Source organism: Rhea americana, unplaced genomic scaffold (genome assembly GCF_003343005.1).
Source record: "Rhea americana isolate MKP2758 unplaced genomic scaffold, rheAme1 scaffold_107, whole genome shotgun sequence".
NCBI lineage: Eukaryota > Metazoa > Chordata > Aves > Rheiformes > Rheidae > Rhea > Rhea americana.
Window position 1 is genome coordinate 2004239 of NW_028185117.1, and position 21111 is coordinate 2025349.

Below are 21111 nucleotides of genomic sequence, written 5' to 3' on the forward strand. Positions count from 1 at the left end.
CATTGAGCAGAACCAATTCAACCTGCTGCTCCAGGAATGCTAGGAAGGAAAGGGCAAGAATAAAACAGCTAAGRCTGTGGGGTGGGATGGGGACAATTWTCAGTTTAAGCACAACACAAAACTGTTCCTGGGAACAGCGGTGGCATTGTATCCAGATGTCCCCCTCATTGCCCCGCCAGACTCTCTCCCAGGCCCTGGAGAGGCTCCCACCACTTGTATCCTTTCTTCATAGCCTTTCAGACAGTTTCTAATCCACCTGCCAGTATAATTTGAGAGAGTTGCATCTCACCACCGCAGGTCAAGGGGTTTACGAAAAGCCAAATACRGATCGGCACGCTCGCTCCGCAGCCCACTGAGCTCAGCGCACAGACTTKTCTTTCTGTTACTTGGGGGTGCTGCTATTTGTGCCAAAAGGGGAGGAATATAGGGAAAAARAGAAAGCAGACAGGAGCTCTTGCCATGCTGAGCTTAAATTTCAGTGGCAAAGCATCCAGGAGGARTTGTCAGGGAAATAGGCTGAGATGCGGGATTACACGGTAGGAGACAAGCCTGAAGCAGACGGGTAGATTCGCAAAGTCACCAGCACGGAGACAGTAATTGAAGTGTCCCGTGGCTTCAAATATTGTGAGATTTGGTCCAAGAATTTGTCATTCTTGCTTTCCTCCATTCGTGACAGCCTAGAGCAGATGTCTGCTCTCATTCTGCTTTTCTTTTTCAGCTTGTACAGCTCAGYGTGCGTAGCGTGATCTCCATCCCCAAGCTGTGGCGAGCAGGGACTCGAACATGCTTGCTTGCAACCGTGCCCTCGCTTSGGTTGTGCCACAAATGGGACCGCCAGATACTAAAGAGTTAAAGCAGTTTTTTTTTAACTACAGAGATTTTTATCAGCTGCTCTCAATTAAGGAAAGGCAAGGAAACGAGTAATTTTTTTTTTCCAAGTGGGTCAGAGCACCCTAACTTGCTTTAATCACTGCTTTGGATCTGCTGTGGACATCCCAAGACAGGACCATACAGCTTGCCTGGCTCCGTTTCCATTGYGCTGCCCAAAGCGAACTAAGGTTCACCAAATTCCTGCAAAAGCAGATATCCTTAATCCTCAAGAAAGCGATGAAGCAGTAAAAGATACTAACACTACAYTGGTGGAGAAATGAAACGGAGGAGGAGATTTTGCCCACAAATGGACAGAAAGAATGGTGATCTAAGCCACTTTGTCTTCTTTCTTCTCTCTCTCTCTTTTTTTTTTTTCTTTTGGAGGCAACATAAAGTATGTCTTAGCATGAAGGACATGGCTGCCTGTGGAGAGACTATGACAACTCCTTTCGAAGTGCTAAAATGCTGTCAGCTGAAAAACRGCGCTGTTCGGGCAAATTGATCAAATTCCGGCAGACGTCCACCTCGTTCTCCCGTYTTCTCCCTCAACCAAAAGCCTGCTCCAACATCCAGCGTTTCAGCTCTGATCTGGAGAGGGGGAGCAGAGGGGAAACGTCACCTTCATCATCAACCGAGGTGTACGGACAAAGCTGTATCGCCTCAAAAACTGCTTGCAATGCCCCCATCGGTGTTCCACGCCTGGAAAGACAGCCCCAAAACGGTTGTTCCTCCRGCTCATGGAGAGCAGCTGTGCATGGGCTTTCTGACCACCAGAGAGAGAAGAGTCAATAYTCCGAACACAGCTTGCAACCCTTCTGCATCGTCAACAATTTTGAATATGTTTTTTGTTGATGCTCAAATCCTGGGAGCGCTCTTAACACTTCACAGCAAAGATGAACCRTATTCCTGTCGCAACAGGCAAAAGAGCGTCTTTTTATGCCCCCCTYRGCCGGGAAYTCCAGAAATCCCCAGTCCTGCAAGRTGAAGCASTACYGAGCAGCCCAAAAGTGCCCTGCAAAGACACCTTAGGGCTGCGCTGTTTTTGCACTCTTTGCCTACCTTTGCGCTTAACACAGCTTTGCAACCCCAGTACAAGCTTGCTCTTTGGGTCCTTCTCCAGGGKTTTTCCAGCCGAGTGCCAAAACACAGAGATTTTTATTTCTTTTTGCCCTTGCTCACCTGCTGCAAGCTCCGCTGGAGAAGGCTACGCTCAGTGTGGCTAACATCTTTTTCTTAATTACTTTTTCAGAGGTTTGCGCGGCAGAACTGTAAAGACTGTAAACGATGTAAAGATTCAAAGGACTCCAAAGTCCACGGCTTWCCAGTTACAGGTGAAGTCAGCTGTGGACTTTCTAAATCGCATCGTGTCCCTGGGTGCAGCCTCACGAAGCCAGGACCAACTCGGGAGGTTTCACCATCCGTTCCTCTTGTGCTGCCGTCCTGCATTTACTTACTTTCACGCGGCCTGGGACAAGTTTGCAATGGGCAGCAACTGCTCCCGAATCCAACGTTCCCGTGAGCAGAGTGTAGGCGTGTAAGTTAAACCATACCGCCAAGAAGCCCACAAATGTCATTTTGTGGCACCCAATATTCTGAATTTGGAACCTCAACCCTTAAGAGTCCCTTCAAGCGTGGCTCTAAATTGTTCTTATTTTACTTCCCACTGTGTTACGGTGGGCCTTTTGGATGACACTTTCGATTAAAAGTCTGCACAGTAAGATCCTGATTGGTGCTCCTTGAATAATACGTATTAATTGGAGCCCTAGCCTCCTTCGCACCGTATAAGTCACGCTGGCTGTCTCCACCTTGCCTGGGCAGCAGCTGGGTCTGCAAAGGCCCTGCTCTGCGTTGCCAGGATCGGACCAAGGGTCCTAGGACGGTGCCGAGCTTCCCAAGCCGCTCTATCTAGCTGCAAGCATTTAGGGGCTGGAGACAGGTGACACCACACCGTTTCYGACAAAAAAACAGGATCTCCAGCAACATACAGCAATGATTGAAAATAATGCCATGCTAAAGAGTGCCCCCAAACACGGGGTATTTCAGCCCCATTTTAATGCCTTCAGTTCCTTTTCCCTCAGGATCTGGATCCTTTCCGTGAAAGATGCCGCTACAAAGTGAACGTAGAGAGCACTTTAGTTCTGAATATTTTTCTCTGGAAAAAACAATATTCAGATTGTCCCTAGTCATCCCCCACACCATCTCTGAAACAGAATCGACCAGTAACTTTATGCAAGAGAAATCTCTATTTTTCCCCTTTGGGGAGAGGGGGGGGGCGTATCACCCAAAAGCGGGTTGTTTTAACGAACATATGGATTTACACACCCATATGCCAGTCTCGACCGCCATCTCAAGCTAAATGTCCCCTAATAGGCTACATTTGGGTTTCTTAAACCATTTTTTGCTCAAAAAACTGCCACGTTCAAGCTTCAGTTCCTGGGATAACGCGGCACCTGTCAGCAGCACGAAAAGGGAAGAACCACCAGCTCCTTGACCCGCTCGTGAYCGTAACGAGGACAAGCAAATCTCGGTAATTTTGACCGGTTGTCGTGATCAGCGCAGGATTTGAAACGTCCATACGGAGCAATGCTTATGACCACCTCACTCTCGAGGAACTGAGGATGGATACGAGCTCATGTCCCTGGGATCAGGGAAAGGACTGAGCAACTGGGGTCCATCATCCCTGGTCTGCAGCTAACAGCATTTGGGGTTAGAGGGCTTTGGTGCCACTTGCAGGGAGCTATGATTTTGGCGTTGTCCCCATGGGACCGGCGACTCCGTCTCAACGATACTGGACATAATAACAAAAAATAAGCAAAAAAGCTACTTGCACAGAARCAGTTGCAACGGCACCACAGTCCTAAGTTGCACCCTTCAGAAGAGCATACCACTCATACGAAACAAGCTTTCCAAAACCAGCCCTCAGCAAACCTGCCCAAAAYGGGGCAAGCCTTAGCCAGAAACCCAGCTCCTCCACGCTGCAACTGGAGATGGAGGAAAATGCTGCTTAGGAAGGCGCCTGTGCTGCTCTCGCAAGCAGTCTATCATTTCAAAGGGTGTTTAAGCTGCTTTTCACAGGCAACTTCTTTGTGCGGGAGYTCAGCTTTCATTGTCCTTCTCTCCAGGGATGACTCAATTAGATATGGGCTTTACTTCTCCACTTACTGGATTTGAGGAATCACGCTGCTGTTATTTGCAGGCAAATCAAACGGAGGCAAGAAAGGACTGTAAATAGTGGGGGGAAAAAAATTGCTAAACATGCTGAAGATAAACTCTGACAAGTCTACGAACAGGAGGAGACATGCAGTAGGTTGGAGACCGTGGTATCTGGTCCCACACCCCCACTTTCAGGGTGCGAGTCCCTCAAAAGCTTTTTATTTACAAGAATCCAGCCCCAAACCTCCAAATAGCTTCATATAGACAAGAGGGCAGACGGCAAACCACTGCATTCTACTTTACGGATAAAGCAGAGGTTTAAACTACCAGGAGACTTTACTAAGGAGGGGGATCAGAAAAAGGGAGTAACTGCAAGAAGCAAAAAAAAAATGAACAAATCATCTGTGCTTTGGATAGCCAATAGATACCCACACTGGCTGCTTTATGTGCTGGATGGGTAAGGAAGCAGGTTTCCCCCCGTTACCTTGGGTGGGCTAAYTGCAAAGGTTACAAATGATCGGAACAAGCTTCAAACTCACCTGAGAATCACAGAAAAAGTCTGAAAAAGTCTACGCTTTTCAGGCACTCAAAATGAAATTGCCTCCAAAACTGGCGCTGCGAACACCTATCACAGCCAGGCCGAAATAGCACGTCAAGCCTTGACTAACCCGGCAATTAGGCAAGCAAGCAGCTACGTGCCCCGGGGCTGTAGAGACGGAAAGCCGGATTGAAGACGAACAGCCAGGTCTTTAGTTGGAGAGAAGGGGGTGCAACTTCCCTGCCTTCGGCAGAGCTGCGCCTCTCTGCGCCAGCTCAGGATCCGGCCTCCTCCCTCCAGCCTGGGAGGAGAACAGCTATATAAATGGTAATGAACTGCATTCAGCTGGGAAGAAGCCATCSTGCGGAGAAGCAAAAATTGACACTTTACAGCGATTTCTAATACAATACAGGGTCTTGCGGCACAGGGAGAGGCTGCCGGTAACGATCCTCGCCTGCGTTGCTGTTGACCTCGTACCACAGTTGTCAGTAGGCTTCTTTATTATGGGTAGCTGGGCAAAAAGGGAAGGTTGGGGAAAGGAGCAGGTAGCTGTAGTCACCCTCTGACCTCTGCATTAGAAACCGGTAAGGATCTTCAGTCCTGTTCGGAAAGTCTGGCCCATTCGGATGCTTTTCTGCACTAAAGCAATGCAATTAAGTGAACCGATGCATCCTGCATTTCCAGCAGGCGCASAGCAACGGAGGATTAGCGCTTCTACTACAGTCACCGCAAGTTAATGACTACCTACTAAAATTTCATCAATCTCATCTATGACGACCTCCTATTGAGTGGGTCCAACGTGAAGAAATCAAGGCCATCTAAGGCCAGCAGTCCTACCTCTCAAAGTTTAGCTACAAACATCACTGTAGACAAAGGCGTGCTGATCAGTATGTATAACCAAAGGACAGGCTGCTGCCAGGTAGTAAKTGTTTAGACACACTTTGATGTCAATGAATGCTTTTTGATCTGATCCACGTCTCCCAATTCCAGACCAAAGGTCCAGAATTCAATTTAAAATACTATCAACCCAGCACTAGCATGGACAGAAAGGAGCAAGCGATAAGCTTACTACAGGGTGCAACAAAATAAGAAAATAGCATGACTGTCTGAGGATGCAAACCATGATTTAGCTAGAATTACGACAAGCAACCAAGCATTCAGGAGGCACTGCAGCTGAGGAAGGAAAGCTCTGCGATGCCAGGAAGAAAAGCCAGCCTGTGCTCCAAGGAAAGGATCACGCAGCCTTTATTTCACGTCAGTGAAACTAGCTAGAGGACAGGAAGTCTACCTGATGTCAGCAAGACTGGCAGGAACAGGCTCTGAAGGAGAGGTCCAGCATGAACAAGTGCAGGAGTCTAGCAGGGCGTTCACTCAGACCGCTGTCAGACAGCRTGTTAACCCAACTGCCTTTGGCTAGCTCTTGATTTTGTAATAAAAATCACCATAATAACGGGAGAGCTGGTAGCATAGCACAGGACAGATTCAATGCYTCTTGTTATAACACTCTGATTTTAGCTGCTTGTAAATTCAAAAGCTTTACATTTTTGGATGGTCCTTTTCCGTGGAGGGTGRTATCTCAGAACTGGTTTTCACGTGTGAGAGTTTCAGGTAAAATGATTCAGCGCTTCTGGAAACAGATCTGGGGCACGGAAAAAGGGAACGCTTGTCTTCCTCATATTGGCTCAGCCCTCATTCTCTTCTCGCTGGAAAGCCTTGCTCAAAACCTCGGAGAGAGGACACCCCACCGGTGCTCCCAGCCCCACCGCTTGACAGCCAGAAGCTGCGCTGCCGCCGTCGTGCCTACCCCACACCGCACACAACGCAGCATTTCACTCGGCGCCAGGCCCGAGATCCTCACCTCCTTTTCAATGACCACAAAACAAAGCCAGGTTTAATCTGGCCCAGGGCTCGCTTCCTGGCAGAGGAAGGTCCAGAAGACGGCGCTGAAGACTGGCACGAATGCTCGGATAGCTCTCAGACCTGCTGCGTGTTCAGGGCGGCTGTGCCCAAGGGTACTGACATCGTGGGGATCGCTCTTCTGGAGTTTCTCCATCCACGGACCTCTGTACTCCAACCAGCTAGCTGAACTAATTGGACTGAGCTGGCAGGGCTCTAAAGTGCCACCGTGCTGGCTCCTTTGCCTCTCACCCTTGTTTCTCTTTATTTTATTAGTTGTTTTTATTAGGTTCATTCTGAGAGCTCTTGATACTGCAGAAGACCTCCGGGGTGCAAGAAGGTGATTTGAGGTGACTTTCTCACTTCTGTTATTTAGCTAGGGACTAAATATCACCCTTGCCCTCCACGTGGAGCTCATGCTGTCTCTGAGCTTGTGATAGCAGCATCAAATAACATTTTTTGAGTCCCTTCTGACACAGGGAACTGCATTTCAGCGGACACTTCTCTTCCACCCAATGGGTAGAGTCCCACCTCGCAGCGAGCGGTGCGAGCACCGACCCAGCTCAGCCCGCAACGGTGCCAGCCCCACGGGCAGCCTTCCCGCACCGTTGCGGTTGTCCACTGCAGACGCACAACCCACGCACCCGCCAGGCCACGCTCGGCTCGGTTTTTGATTTATGATTCATATTCAGCTCTGCTGGACACCTCTTTCTCATGCCTCTAGCTCCTGGCATGTGGCATCTTCCACCGCAGTTTCTCTGATTATTTGCATCAGCTCCCCTGGCTGGTTTATTGTAAGCCTGAGGCATCCAACCGTCGCAAAATCTGGCACAACGATGCGTCCTCTGCTAAATGCCAACCTCTCCAYGCAAGCCTGAAGCTCAATCTCCTCCCTTGCATCTAGCGGTCCACATGAAATACGCAGCTCCCTATCAGCACGTAATTAAAGACTGCACAAGCCCAGTTCACTTTGGATTTCAAACGCAGCTAGGGGGAAACGCAAAGGTTTATTCCCTAGGCGCTGTCAAGGCATTTATTTTTATATAGACAAATGGGCCACCACTGGGCACAGTTACAGCATTTCCCGTTATATGAGATTTCCAAAGATGAAGACTGCATCCCAAAATTACAAACATTCAAATCGCCCACTAATTCCCTTGGAGGCGCTTCTCCTTTTCTCCAACATTTGCCACCTGCATTTAATAGTTAAGGAGAAGTTAAGAAACAGCCACAAAACAGCTATGCGGCCAGTTGGAAAGCACAGGGAGTGCTCCTTGTTAGCCTGCCTCTAGGCTGCTAAAACACATAGTTTGGTCTAAAAATGCAACGAGTGCAGGGCCAAAGACCATAAAAGGCACTTCACGTTGCTCTGGCAGGGCTAAGGTACCATAAAATGAGTCTAAATCAGCACTGATCAGAACAAGGGAGCTTGCCCTCCGAGGAAAACTCTGACATATGCGGATCTATTTTCACTATGACCTGGAACAAAACGTTGGAATTCCTGACGGATTGTGACTTCCAACTACGCTGACTCAGAGGTGACGAAACCTTAGGGCTTCATAAAAGCCGATTTTTTTTCCTTCGGTAAAGTTAAAGTGCTGTGTGTTTAGCATAGCATTAAAATAATATAACAACATTTTATCATTAGTGGTGACAACAGGAACATCCAATTGGCTCGTTTTGATTCTTCCCTGCCAAAAAAGGACAAGCTCTTGCAAAATATTTTGATTTGATACCAATGAAACTTTCTCCAACATAGAAGAAAATACTCTATTGACAAGTTCTTTGATATGCTCTAAGCGCAAATGTACAATTTTCTACATCTAAGCCCCAAGGTCGCATAAAAAAACCCCTTGCAGCGTTGTCCCAATCATCCCCATTTGCCGCCTGGATAATTCCTCTGCTGATTGGAAAATTCTTGAATTTCCGTCAGGTTTATGATATAAATGCAGCCACTGCAGTCGCGATCAGCAGCGGTCAGCTTGGAAGCCACCATTTAACAGATCTAGATAACACCGCGGTGGCGGAGTTAAGACCGACTCTTTTCCTTGCGGCACAACATAGGAAAATTGCAGCTGGGAATCTGCCCCTTCCCCTGCAGGGAATTGCTCCCTGCTGCTGTCCCAATGCTCGTTGCACCACTTAAACCTGGACTACGCTTTTTTTTTCTAGACCCTTATCCTAAGTATTGGCTGTCTGATGTTATCCAACGGAGCCAACCTTCACGACTCTGTGAACCCTCCGTATTTCATGCTGGTCTCGCATAGAAGTTCTCGCAGGAAAACAGGTAAAATAATAGAAATGCAACAGTTCCGCGCAGCGCGTTCGGAGCGATGCGGGGAATCAAACAAATCGATTTTGCCTGCGTAACACCTTGACGCCTGAATAAAGYGCAGCAGCACTGGGAAAAGTCAGCAAAGCCGACCAAACGCTTGGATCTCTTGGAATGGATGCATTGCTCAGGACAGCTTCATCCAAGGAGGAAAAAACCCCATACAAGCCTGTCTTCCACGAGAATAAACGCATACTTAGTTAGATCACCTTGGCAACCGATTCAGCTTGCAAATGCTATTTATATTTCAACTATATCTAATCAATGCACAAATATGAACCTACACACATACGCTGGCCAAACTGCTACCTAAAACGAGATGCAAATTATTACAAGGGAGGGTGATTAACCAATTTGCCAGGGACCTCAGGGATTCCTGATCACAAGTCATGTCTCAGATGAGAGTCARATGCGTTGTGGAAAGTGTGTGGACCACGCTCAGCTCAAACGGGAATTAATTYGAGGCAGCCTTGTGATCTGAGAACTAAAGGTAACGAGAACAGATGGTCGCTACAGCCTCTTCTGGGCTCGTCRACCTTCTACAACACAATTTTTATTTAACTCCATTACAAGATTCAGATGTTTTAACAGCGGAAGCCTGAGCAGCAGTGGAGAATGACTGAGCCAAACCCCAAAATATTCCTGAAATCTCCTACGGAAGTGACATTGGGGCTTTCTGGGGAAGACATGCTCTCCTGACACAGAGCCACTGGCTTCTAGTAGGGCTGTTCATCTGCTGAAATTTRGAAACACGGCTAACTCCGACCTTAAAGCACTGACCATAAAAATCCCAATACATTTCAACAGGTAACAAAACTCAATAGACAAAAATCCAGAAGGAGAAAAAGATTTTTCTTCCCTCCCCCCTCCCCCCCATTAACTGGTTCCACATTTCAGGCATTCAGCACAACAATCTTTATGTTGTTAATAAACACATTTGTCTAATGAATATCTCTTGATAATCTTGCCTGTAATTCAGGAAACCCAAGCACAGCTGAGATAAAAATATGCACACACTAAAAGCTCAAATTGAAGAAGAAGAAAAAATCAATTCATAGTTAAATTACCCATCTTAAATTTCAACATAAAGGCTACTAGAAATACTGAATCCTTGAACTCCAATTAATCTTTAGCTATTAAGCCAGAAGGGAAAAAGCTTCTTCAGCGTTATCAGAAGGGAAGCTGCAAAGAGCTCAGACTAGCTTGTGGACAGATGTCACTATTTCTTAAAATTCCCATTTATGGTAGTGGTCAGGCTGATTAACTCATGCTTGTCTTTGCCACCTTCAGCCGCCTTTTTTCCACRTGCCCATGCGCATGCGTGGTATATGTTTTCCAGCTTCACTTCTCAGGGTTTAATTGGCAGAAGTGCTGTCATGGTTAAACAATTTTATTCGATTTGTACCACGTGAAGATATTCGGGCAAAAGGGAAAAGTAATTAAAATTTAATTACATTTTTTTCCCCTTTATAATGGGAAACAATTGCATTCCTTGGAGACTCAGTTGGGAATGGAACATCGCTCCATTTTATTGTTAAAGATGCAATCGAAACAAATCAATCTCTTGTAGTAGAAGACTGACATACAGCCAGCACAGAATAGTTAAAACATCCTCCAGAATCAACGATGGCTCAAGATTGTCAGCATACTGAGGGGACAAAATATAGAACCAATGCCCTATATGAAAACATACAAAGGATTTTCTTACAGTAGTTTTTTTTTCCCTAACAGTTATCTTTACTGAAAGGCTACGAGATGGATCATACATCAGCTATGGGAATGGCCACCTATGGCGATTAGTCATCGAGTAGTGCTCACGAAAAGGCCAAGGAGTTGGGCAAGATGCAATTTTAAGCTCTGCACGGAGGTCTCTCAGCATCCTTGGGAGATGCTGGATGGCAGTAGATGAGCTGCAGAAATAYCCAGTGTGCCTGCTCCTTCTAAAGCTCCTCACCTCAGCGGCAAAGAGAGGTCGCCAGCACTGAGCAACCATCTCCTCTAAGCTTCTCCCRCAGAGAAATAGGTCACGTTATAAAGCAATTTTGGAGGGAGCAGGTTAACACCGTGATGTTAGACTGGACTCCGCAACCCACGCAGTGAGAAGCAGGAGGCTTGTCTAACATGCAGTCGACTAGTCGTGGATAAAATCAGAGTGCGGGCACCGCTTTAGGTACAGAGAGGACAGTAAGGTCTCTGGTAAAGCAAACTCCACCAGCTTTTAYAGCTCTAGACCTACCCACCAAAGACAAGATATTTATCAGAAATAAAAATCAACTAGCTGTAGAAAGAAAATGTCATTTTTCCCAAACCTGGAAGTAGCCAAAAGGGGGAAATTTACTCACGTGCCGTAGTTTGGCAAGGCGACGGAGCATACGCTTACCATCTTCCACGTGCAGATCAGCTTGCATGGGGCCCTGTCTACAAATTGGCCCCTAAGATGTTTTGGTCAACATAAAGAAATGCCTGAGGGTGAAGTTTACCCAAAGTATTGCAAAAGGCAGTGTTAGAAGGAAAAAACACGCTTACATAGCATAGCACCAATGTGAATTAAGATGTTTTTACGGCAGCCAACTTACACTTGCATATTAAGAACAGGGCAATCTCTTCCACTAGCATTCACCAACACACTTTGACAAGAAAAAGCTGATAAAACAATCTCCTTTCCTCCATGCCTTCACCTCCTCGAATCATCACCCTTTACCTAGCTTAAATATARGATCATTTAAAAAGGGAAGGGGAGAGGAAAAAGGCAAAGCAACAACCAGAAAACCCATTCATTTGGGGTCGAATCTTCCCCCACGTTACAGAAAAACTGCTGGAACGAGTTTGTGCCCTTTTCAACAGACAGACGTTCTCATCGAGAAAATTAGAACTTGATGACAAACGTAGATGTTTAAATGTCACTCCCTACCACTCCAGTTCAAATAAAAATGGAAGAGGCATTAAGAGAGCAGTATGTAAGCTCTGCAGAGTGGCAGTTTCTTCTAATTAAAAAAACAAAGCTTAAGGATCCATTTGGCGATGCTCATCATCAAGTGCATATCTGAAAGCACAAGAAGCTTTGCTTTGCTTTCAATGCCTACCAAGCGATTTTCCCATTACTAGTTAATTGTGCGCTTTCTCCGCCTATTCAGGAATTTCACACTCCACATAACAAGTTTCTCCTGTACTTCTGAAAATAGCTGCGACCTCCCACAGAAGGCAACCTCCAGGCACAGGGTGAGGTGCAAGGAGGCCACCTCAGGAGGCACACTTGTGTTTTTTTTTTTTTTTTTTTTTTTTATGTATGATGATGCAAAAAGGCACAGAAAGGCTCAATGGCTGGACAGTATAGCCAAGCACATTTATAATACATTTTTTTTTTTCTTTTAACCTCTCTACCACTGGGAGAGAACGCATGCAGAAGCAAAGCACCGAGTGCAAGACACTGTTTGCCTCCTGGAGCCCTGCTGCCTTTCTGGAAGATACACTTYAGCTCAAGTCAAGTCATTAGGCTCCGTGCAAGAGGAAGCGGATGAAATCCAATGGAATTCATTACAGAGGTCACACTCTATGAGCTAACGGTCCCTTCTGGTCTTAAAAAAAAATCTATTAATCTAATTTAATTCTCTGTTCTCCTCTTCATACCAGAGTCAATTTAAACTCATTTATATGAAAAGGACAYGTTGCGACGGGCTGACACACCACACTGTGTCCTGACGACACCGTTTAGGCTTTCTAAAAGCTTCCCCTTGGATCCCACTGAGCTCAAAGAGAGGCTATTCCTGCAGGATAGCGTTCCCATTTCTTGGGGGCAAAACAGTTCGGGACAAACTGCGGCTGCTCGGACCTGTTCCACCTCAACCCAGCTACGTAACTGAGGGGACTCATAACTTCCCTAGGCTCCTTAGAAGCTTCCCGAAGAGCAGCACCCCTTTTTCTTGGGYCACCCCCAGCACCCTTCAAAGCATCTGGATAAAAAAAGCATCGCAAATCTGTCCCAGGCCTGATCTCTCCAGCGGCTACGTTAATTTATTCCAGCAATTTGAGACAAGTGCGAACGGCCCCCCYGTCTGCCAGCTCGGGCTGCTACAAAGGCAGCCGATTTTCCCATCTTCCGTCAGGGCCACCGAGAACCTTCTGCAGTTTYCAGCTCTGATGTTTCGCGGCTTTTGCCCCCCTGTTTGGAGCCCTGAGCAGCGGGCACTTTCCGCGAACACAGAGCCGAGCAGCTACRTAACACGAAACGCCCAGCACGCTTATTCAGAGCAAGGCGGTTCAAACCGAATGCCGTATTTCAGCGAAATTTGCCTTAAGTCMTGCTTCCTCTCAGTGCTTTTTAATCGAGCAAAAATCTGGATAGAGTGCAAAAAAATCCTGTTACGGCAAACGATCRCCAGGTCGCCTTAATGGAATCGGCCCTCCGAACCAAGCCTTCATCATCCGTTGTGCCCCCCAAATCACGAACACCCTGCTGAAGAAAGTCACGCCAACGCAAAAACGTTGGGCAGGCATCGGGACTTGAATTCCTACAGACAGTTGTTATTTGTGCCAGCTTACAAGTTACACAATCCTTTTCCGACGCTATTAGGGGAGGCCTGCTGGATCTCCATGTGTAAGGTTGACCTTTGCACGCCTCGTGGATGACTGTTGCTTWATATCAGCACAGTTGCACCTTATGCGTTTGAAAAGTTGACTTGGTGCCGCAGCTGAAGGATTTGGAGATGCTAACGGCATCAGCACAGCTACCTGCTAGCCAAGAGAAGGCTCCAAAAATCCAAAGGGACCAAGAAACCTGTAATTATTGTTGTCAGCTGAGAAGAACCTCTCTTGCCATCTAAACCTTGTACCCTGGAGCTCCTGTGTTTCACAGCAACTGAAGGCTGGGGACAAGTGGTCTCTACTGCTTACCAGATCTGAGGAACCCAGAAAAAAGTCAAACTCTGCTACTGAAGCCTTAGAGTCAAGGACTCAGTTTGCCAACACATGCCCATGGGTGTGTACAAGTTTAAACTCCAAACAAGCATTCAGTAGCTTTGTAGTTTACTCTTAAAGATCTTTTTACTCCTCTTTAACTCGAGCATCAAGGACCCCCATCAGCTTTCTTGGCTTTATTAGCCAAAGAAATGAAAGCAAGTCTGGTRTAGCAAGTGCTGCACAACGCTGGTGGCATCAAAGTAGTTAATTAGTAGCACTGAATAAGACTKTAAGAGACGAGTCTTAATAAGCGGTGCTAAAAATACTACAATATTCATTTCCAGAACAAACACAATCAGTGGCAGACAAACGGGGAGAGCGATCAAGGCCCACGAACCGCCCGACTAGAGGTATTTTCAGTTGTGAGGAGGAATAAAGTCTGCTCATTTAAGAAAAAATACTGTAGCAAAAAAAACAAACCGGCGTATCAGGGACGCATCCCGATCTGTGATGGCTGAAGCCTTTAACCAAGCTGAAGGGCTCATAATTGCTTTCTGGAGGGGTTCGACGCTCCAGGAGGTGAGCCTAATAACGCTGAGTGTTTAAAATAGGCGATACGAACACATTTGGTTACGGACATGGTCATACCTGCCTTTCCTCCAGGCTTCATCCAACTCCTTCGAGGAGAATCCTAGCAAGTTTTAATCCTGCTCTGGGGTGAGGGGAGAGGAACTGCCAAAATGCAATGACTCAAAGCTGGAATATCCAAGAGCCTCTCACTGTGCTAAACCCCCAACCCTGGGCAAACCCCCATCACTGCAGACCAGCCAGAGAAACGTCCTGGCCAGCAGCTTCCCAAACGATGCATTCTTTGCTAAAAAACACGTGTAAAAAGCCAACGCTCAAAAAGACCTCACAAATACGTGATGCAATCCTTTGCTGCTGCAGGAGAGGATCTTGGACATTTGTTGCATCTCCTTTCTCCTACCCTGCCCCTGGCAACCAGCTCAGCTCCAAAGGGCTGGCACGCTTGCACCCGAGCTCGCAAAGTATTTGCACGAGAACGATAACCTGCRGTGGATGTCGGTGGGACTACCTGGTGGCCCTGAACTTAATGAAACTRCAATTAATCAAGTCTCCAGACAGATTCCTGAAGTCAAGTAGCTTGCTGCAGAAGAGGAAAAGCTGCTAGCCTTCATATGCAGTTAATGTCTTTTTTTCCTATGCAATTATCTTGATATTTGCAGCAGTACATCCAATACTCGCTTCCAGTAACAGCCGCCTTAGCTTTTCAGACATGTTTTTGGCAGCGTGCGTTCCCCCTCCTGGTGTTTGACAGGATTATGAAGTGCAAAAATCACTGGCCTCCTTTTGTTTTGGAGCTTGAAAGCAAAGTTTAGCTTAATGATTTGTCTCTAGCTGTCCGTCGCTTGCTTTAAGCACGCTGGCTACCCACCAGCCCAGCTCCACAACACTCCCACTGCTAAGCAAGCAGGCGCAGGACGGGGGCGCTTCCCAGCGTGCGGACACCGCCCGCGATTTTAGCGCGTGCTTTTGCTTTATAACGAGAAATTCCCATTTGGTTTGCAAGGGTGACAACTGATCTCCAAAGAAGCGCGGCCAAACGCTGGTTTAGCTCCCCGAAGGCTTGGTCCACCGAACCATTTTCTCAGGGTGGCTTAATTAAGTGCGTCACGGCACTAGCAGTGATTCGAGGAATATCGAGACCCCTCTACCTCTATTTGGTTAGATCCTCTCCCGTTTCCCAGTCCTGCTGGAAGCAGCACATTTTTATTTAGGAGGAAGGAGCAAGCACATATTTATTTGTTCTGGAGAGGCACTGAAGATACTCCCGCTGTGCTAACCAAACAGCATTAATATTTATGAAGAGCTGCACAAAGCGAGTGTTTTGAAGCTGTGGAGTCTTGCGCTTTTTCAGGTTTCTCATGCGAAGGTAGGGGAAAGTGCACAAACTTCAGCTTTCCCGACAAAAGGGAGAAAACACCTACTTTTAGGAAAGCGTCCTGTGGCACGACACTTTGCTAGCGTTTTTAATCAAACGCTGTTTTTTCTGAAGAGGGAAACAATTAAAAAGGAGAAAAACGAAGAGCTGTCTGGGGCTGCGGAGCGGGGAAGAAACGCGACGTGTGCACTTCTGGGCCGCAGCGTATCTCAAGAGGGGAAGTCTCCTCCTGTCCTTCTAAGCTCCAGCTACCGGCTGGCCACCAAACGCAGTTTGAGATGCCGGCTTGGTCATAAAGATGCTGTTTTGTTCACCGCCAAACCGAGACACATCTTTCCATCTGAACAGCAAAGAGGGACTGAAATATTTACAGAACAACGGAGAAGTGCGCGTACGGGCGAAGAGCGGAGGATAAAAGTTGCAGCTTTGGTTCATGGTACGCCTTAGCGGAGGGGCTGCTCAGAGCAAGGGCTGCCAACATCCAGCCACAATGTCCAGCTGGGAGCTGCCACCGTAAGCAGCGATGAGGAGCGGGAGGGCTAGGTAGGACAGGAGGAGAGCTAGGAGGAAAGCAGCTGGAAAACAAAACCTCAGCAGAAGCTGCAATTAAACACTCGTCAGACATCTAAAAACAGCCCCTCGTCCACCAGGAGAAGCTGCTCATCCAAAAAGGCTCAGCCGCCCCGAATCCGACTCCAGAGATACCGAACGTGTCTTATCGCGGCAAGACCTCGAAGCAAGAGCAGCTCTTATCCGGCACCCAAGTGGGATTTAAGAAAAAAMCAGCCCTTTGGCTGCCTTTCCCCGGGAAGGACAGAGCGCGCTGCAGGCGCGCGGCGCAGCGAGCCGGTCACGGCTACCTACGGGCACGTGACGGCTTTGAGACGTTCGAGACTCTCGGCCCACCAYCCGCATTACTCAGCTGTCAACGGAAAGGCCTCAGATTTATGATGTGAAAATTACATTTTAACGAGGTGTCATATGTGTTTAAAGTCCTTATTCATCACCGCGCCGCCACATCTTTTACCCACGACACAAACGCGCTTAATTAGCATATTATAAGGACGGAGGGTTCACCTTATCTGCGTCGTAAAGCTGCTTCAGGACAAAGACAGAAAGGCAAGGAGAGAAACCCGCTTGGTTGAATTCAACGGTTGCAACCACGTGTCGAGAGAGCATCCCGCCCTCTTTAACACGAGCGCCGCGGATCGAAGTTTGACGCGCGCCCTCCGACGTTTCTGAAGCAGCGCTGGTCTCCTGGACGTTACTTAAGCGGGAAGACCAAACCGTGCCCTCAAAAGTAGCAGGTCTTCCTGCTTGTGCTCTTGGAGACATCCCAACAGCACCTACCCTTACAGGGGGACAAAATCTGGGCCGGCGGCAGGTTCGGAGAAGCAAAGCCGGGGCGACTGGAGGGGGTTCGTTTTTTGGAGGGGAGAATTTCTTGGTGTTTTCTTGCCGTTGTTTACGCCGGCTGCCGCACAAGAGGACGATGATTAAAGCGAGCAGCTCTAGTGAATATTAAGAGAGATTAGGTTGCGGAAAAATCTTTCAGCTTCTTGGTAGGCCCTTTGGGTTTCCTCTTCCTAGCAGCACGCAAATGGGAAGCTGGGGGCGGGGGGGGAAGGGAGAAACGTGAAAAAACCTGAACGTTTCTCGCGGCCAAACTCCCCCCGCTCCGCGACTCCAAGCAGCGCCAGGTCTGCAGCGGCGGCTTAGGAAAGCTCCGCCGCAGCGGTGATCCCAAAAYGCCTACCAAAAACACACCTCGACTTAAAACCCGCCCAAAACGTTCAATCGCCGTGGAGGGACGCGATCCCTGCCGCCTCCCCTCCTGCCCGGTCGCCTCAGGAAAACAACGTTTGAGACGACGCGAACCGCAGACCCGAGCGCCTGGCTCTTGTTTTATGTACTTCTATTTCGTTTCGTAGCAAGACGCCCCCAAAAAAGTTATTTTGTGCAGCTTCAGCTCTGAAAATCCTGCAGCTGGGGCTTCAGTTACAAACACGGATGGATCAATAACACAAGAGCATGCTTCAATTTTAYGCCTTGTTTGGAAATAATAAAAAAGAAGCAACAACTAAACCACTTCCCTCCCCCCTCCAGCATTCAAACTCTTACCTGTTCTGCTGTCCAGCGGTCCGAAATCCAAGGAATACTTCACCACGTGGTAGTTGTTCCACACGTACAGGAGGTTGTCCCGGGGATTATAATCCACGGCAGCGATGTACTGATAGGAGTTGGGAAAGGGCACGTCCACCATGCTATCCTTGCTTTGGTCAGTGTTATATATGTAGTCTATTTTATTCCCCGTGGCTTCGTTGTCGTCGTCCTCGTACACCGACTTCACCACGTACAAGATCCCGCAGATCATGAAGGCGTTGGAGGCCGACCTCTTGTCGTAGGCGGTATCCCACGTCCCTTCGATCCGCAACGTGTAAGGGTTCAGCTGGCTAATGACTATCTTGCCGTTGTTTTGCTCCGTTGCATAGATAACCCACAGCCCGTTCTCRTCCACGGCCAGGTCGATGTCCGACTTGCCGCCCCAGCGGTAGGGAGAGGTGTCGTGGTAATTGGCGTTGGCGATGATGGCCTCCCCGCTTTTGATCCTGGTCCGCAAGTCAAACTTGACTATGTTCCTGGTGCGCTCCTTGTTGAAGAACAAGGCCCCGTCGTACACCACGAAGCCCGTGCCGTCCACCCGGTGCGGCAGCTTGTAGGTGGTGGTGGGCCTCCCGGCRATGAAGTCGTCCTTGGAGGAGTACTCCGTCAGCGTGTCCGTGCGGTAAGGCGTCCAGGGCATGTAGTAGATCTTGTCCGATGCCTGCAGAGGGTCCTTGCACCAGGCCCCGGACTGGTGGTCCGACTCAAACAAATGTTCGCTCTGGTATACTCCTTTTAGCAGGCCGGGACAAAGAAAAACTGCCGGAGGGGAGGGGAAAAGAAAACGAGTTTAGAACAAAAACCCAACGTTAACGACAACTCTGGGGAGGGGGGTGGGGGTGGCACAAACGTCTAAATTATTCTAGGTCTGCAGCGGAGAGCGGTCGAGATCCAGAGCAGCCCCCGAGCCATGCCGGGCGACTGCCTCCCCGCTGGCCACGCGGCTAGAACGAGGCTTGCTCCATCAAATTGATACGTATATTCCCTCCCCCCCTTTGCTTTTTCTATCAACTTCTGTTTGTGTCCTCATCGCTTTCCCCATCTCTTGGTACTTACTTGGCCCGCTCGCCTCGGGAAGCTCTGAAATGACTACGTGCCGCCACGGGCTTTCGGGGTTTGGGTTGTCAGAGGGTATCTCTAGAGCAAACCCAGAGCTACTAGGTGGAGGGGTGGGGGGATGTCCCGGGGCATCGCTCCGTGCCTCTATTTTGAACTGCCCCCCGAAGACTGGCCTAAAAATGGAAATAAGAGAACAAAACTCCCAGCCTCGCAGCCCAAGCGGTATTAAATGTTTACAGGGTACCGATAGCAAAGCAGAGGTGAGTCCCTCAGCATCTCAGCAGAGKATTCAACGCACGTGGGAAAAGAGGGGAGGAAACCCAACCACAGGCCCGTGGTTTAGCTAGAAACAAGGCTTCCGAAGCTGCTACAGGACACACACAACATGCAGTCCACACGATTAAAAATGAATGATGTATGAACGCTGAAAGGAAAAGGAAAGGAAGGAAGGAAGGAAGAAAGGAGAGAAGGACGGGAAAGAATCAAGTCCGCTCGGAGAAGAACCCAAGGTCTAGATTTTAATCAGTTAAAAAAAATGTCCTGTTAAATATAGTAGTAATTCAAACTTATAAAAAAATGAAATAAAATAAAACAAAAAAAAATAAAAACACATGTACCTTCTACTGTTACATGAGAGGAGCACAGAGGAGCGGTTTGACTAACCGGGGTGGCTTTGCTGCTCAGACTTCGGAGCGGGGCCGGCTCGAGCGACGGCGCTCGACGCGCGGGTGTTTGGGGGAGAGGGTTCGGCAGCCGGCGCCGCGGGACACCCAAAGGCGCCCTCCCCTCCCAGCTTCCAGTGCGGCCAATTCTCGAGGGAAATCCAGCAATTGAGATAACGGAGGAATATCGGATTCAGCAGCTGGTTTGAGAGCGYGTTGCTCTGCTGGAGTCTAAGCAACCATCTGCAGCAGCTAATAAAGCAGCGCTGTTTCTAAGAGATTTTTACAGCAGAGATATGCATATGCATATATATATATATATATATGCATATATATACATATATGTATGTATATACACATGCATGCTTGTCCAAATTCTTTTGGGGCTAGAGCAGCGGGACCGGTCTAAACCTCTAAAGAGCAATTTAAGGAAAGAAAACGGCACTGGCAACGCTCTTCTGCAAAAATGAGTTATCTAGTGAAGTTGAGCAGCAGAGATACTGAATAAACTTTAACAACAACAAAAAAAAAAGTAGTGAGAATTAATGACAAGGTATTTCAACTAAAACGTTAAACTGTTAAATAACTTAGCCTATACATAAGTTATATATATATATATATATATAGATAGATAAGTAGATAATTGGAAAGGTATTTAATTACCTTTTTGTTCCACTTCTATTGTAGAGAGAGAATTAAAGAGAGAAAGGAGAAAAGAGAATAGATTAATGGTACTGTATTGGCCAGCTACTTTTCTTTACCTCTTTCATACGAAAAGGAAGTTTTATTAACTTATTTTACTTTTATTAACTTATTTCACTACTACAGTAYGTGAACATTTTATATAGATACATAAAAACCCTTCCTCTCATACACACTGGAAAATAAGCAGACAAGCTGAACAAAACACAGATATATTTTAACTTTACAAAAAATCTTTAAGAGGACAAAAAAAGAAAAAAAAAAACAAGAAACACCCAATACTTGGGACATCCAAAGGCCCCTGGAATTTTTGAGTCACTTCAACACCAGCTGCCTACGGATCAGGTTCCTAGAGCAAAATGAAATACTCGTGTGCTGTAATAGGACTGATCCAGATTTATGTGTAGAATCAACCCTTCTGGGGAGAARCTCCATAAAACAGACTTCTTCAACTCCTTAGCCCAAACCCTGCAGAAAGCTAGGGCGACGCCTGCGTCATGCGGGAAAATCCTCCCCGAGGACTCTAACGGGGGCCTTAGGAGAGGGTCACCRACAGCACGTTAGACAGGGTTGCATCCAGGCGGGTTTTGAATATCTCCGGAGAAGGAGACTCCACRACCTCGCTGGGCAACCTGTGCCAGTCCATCTGCAGTTCCCCACGTGGGGATGAGCGGGTCCAGAGCCAGCCACCTAACACCAGCTCCCAAAAAAAGCATTTCCAATAAAAAAAWATATATATATTTATATTTTTTAACCTGGGCTCCAATTCGAGCTCCTGCCGGACGTGGCGGCTGGAGAAACCTGCAGGGCGATTGCTCACCTTGCACCCGGCTGCGGCTGGCCACAGTTAAAAGTCGTAAAACGARGGCATTAAATG

At 47.6% G+C, this 21111-nt stretch overlaps 1 protein-coding gene across 5 annotated transcripts in view; it reads right to left on the reverse strand.

Moving 5' to 3' along the window:
- The window catches only part of ADGRL3 (adhesion G protein-coupled receptor L3), a 359836-nt gene that overhangs the window by 126038 nt on the left and 212687 nt on the right, over positions 1 to 21111 (reverse strand). For all 5 annotated transcript variants that reach the window (XM_085310378.1, XM_085310354.1, XM_085310370.1 and 2 more), the window contains one exon: positions 17770 to 18570. In XM_085310378.1, the coding sequence (XP_085166504.1) occupies positions 17770 to 18570 (801 nt within the window). The remainder of the gene's footprint in view (positions 1 to 17769; positions 18571 to 21111) is intronic.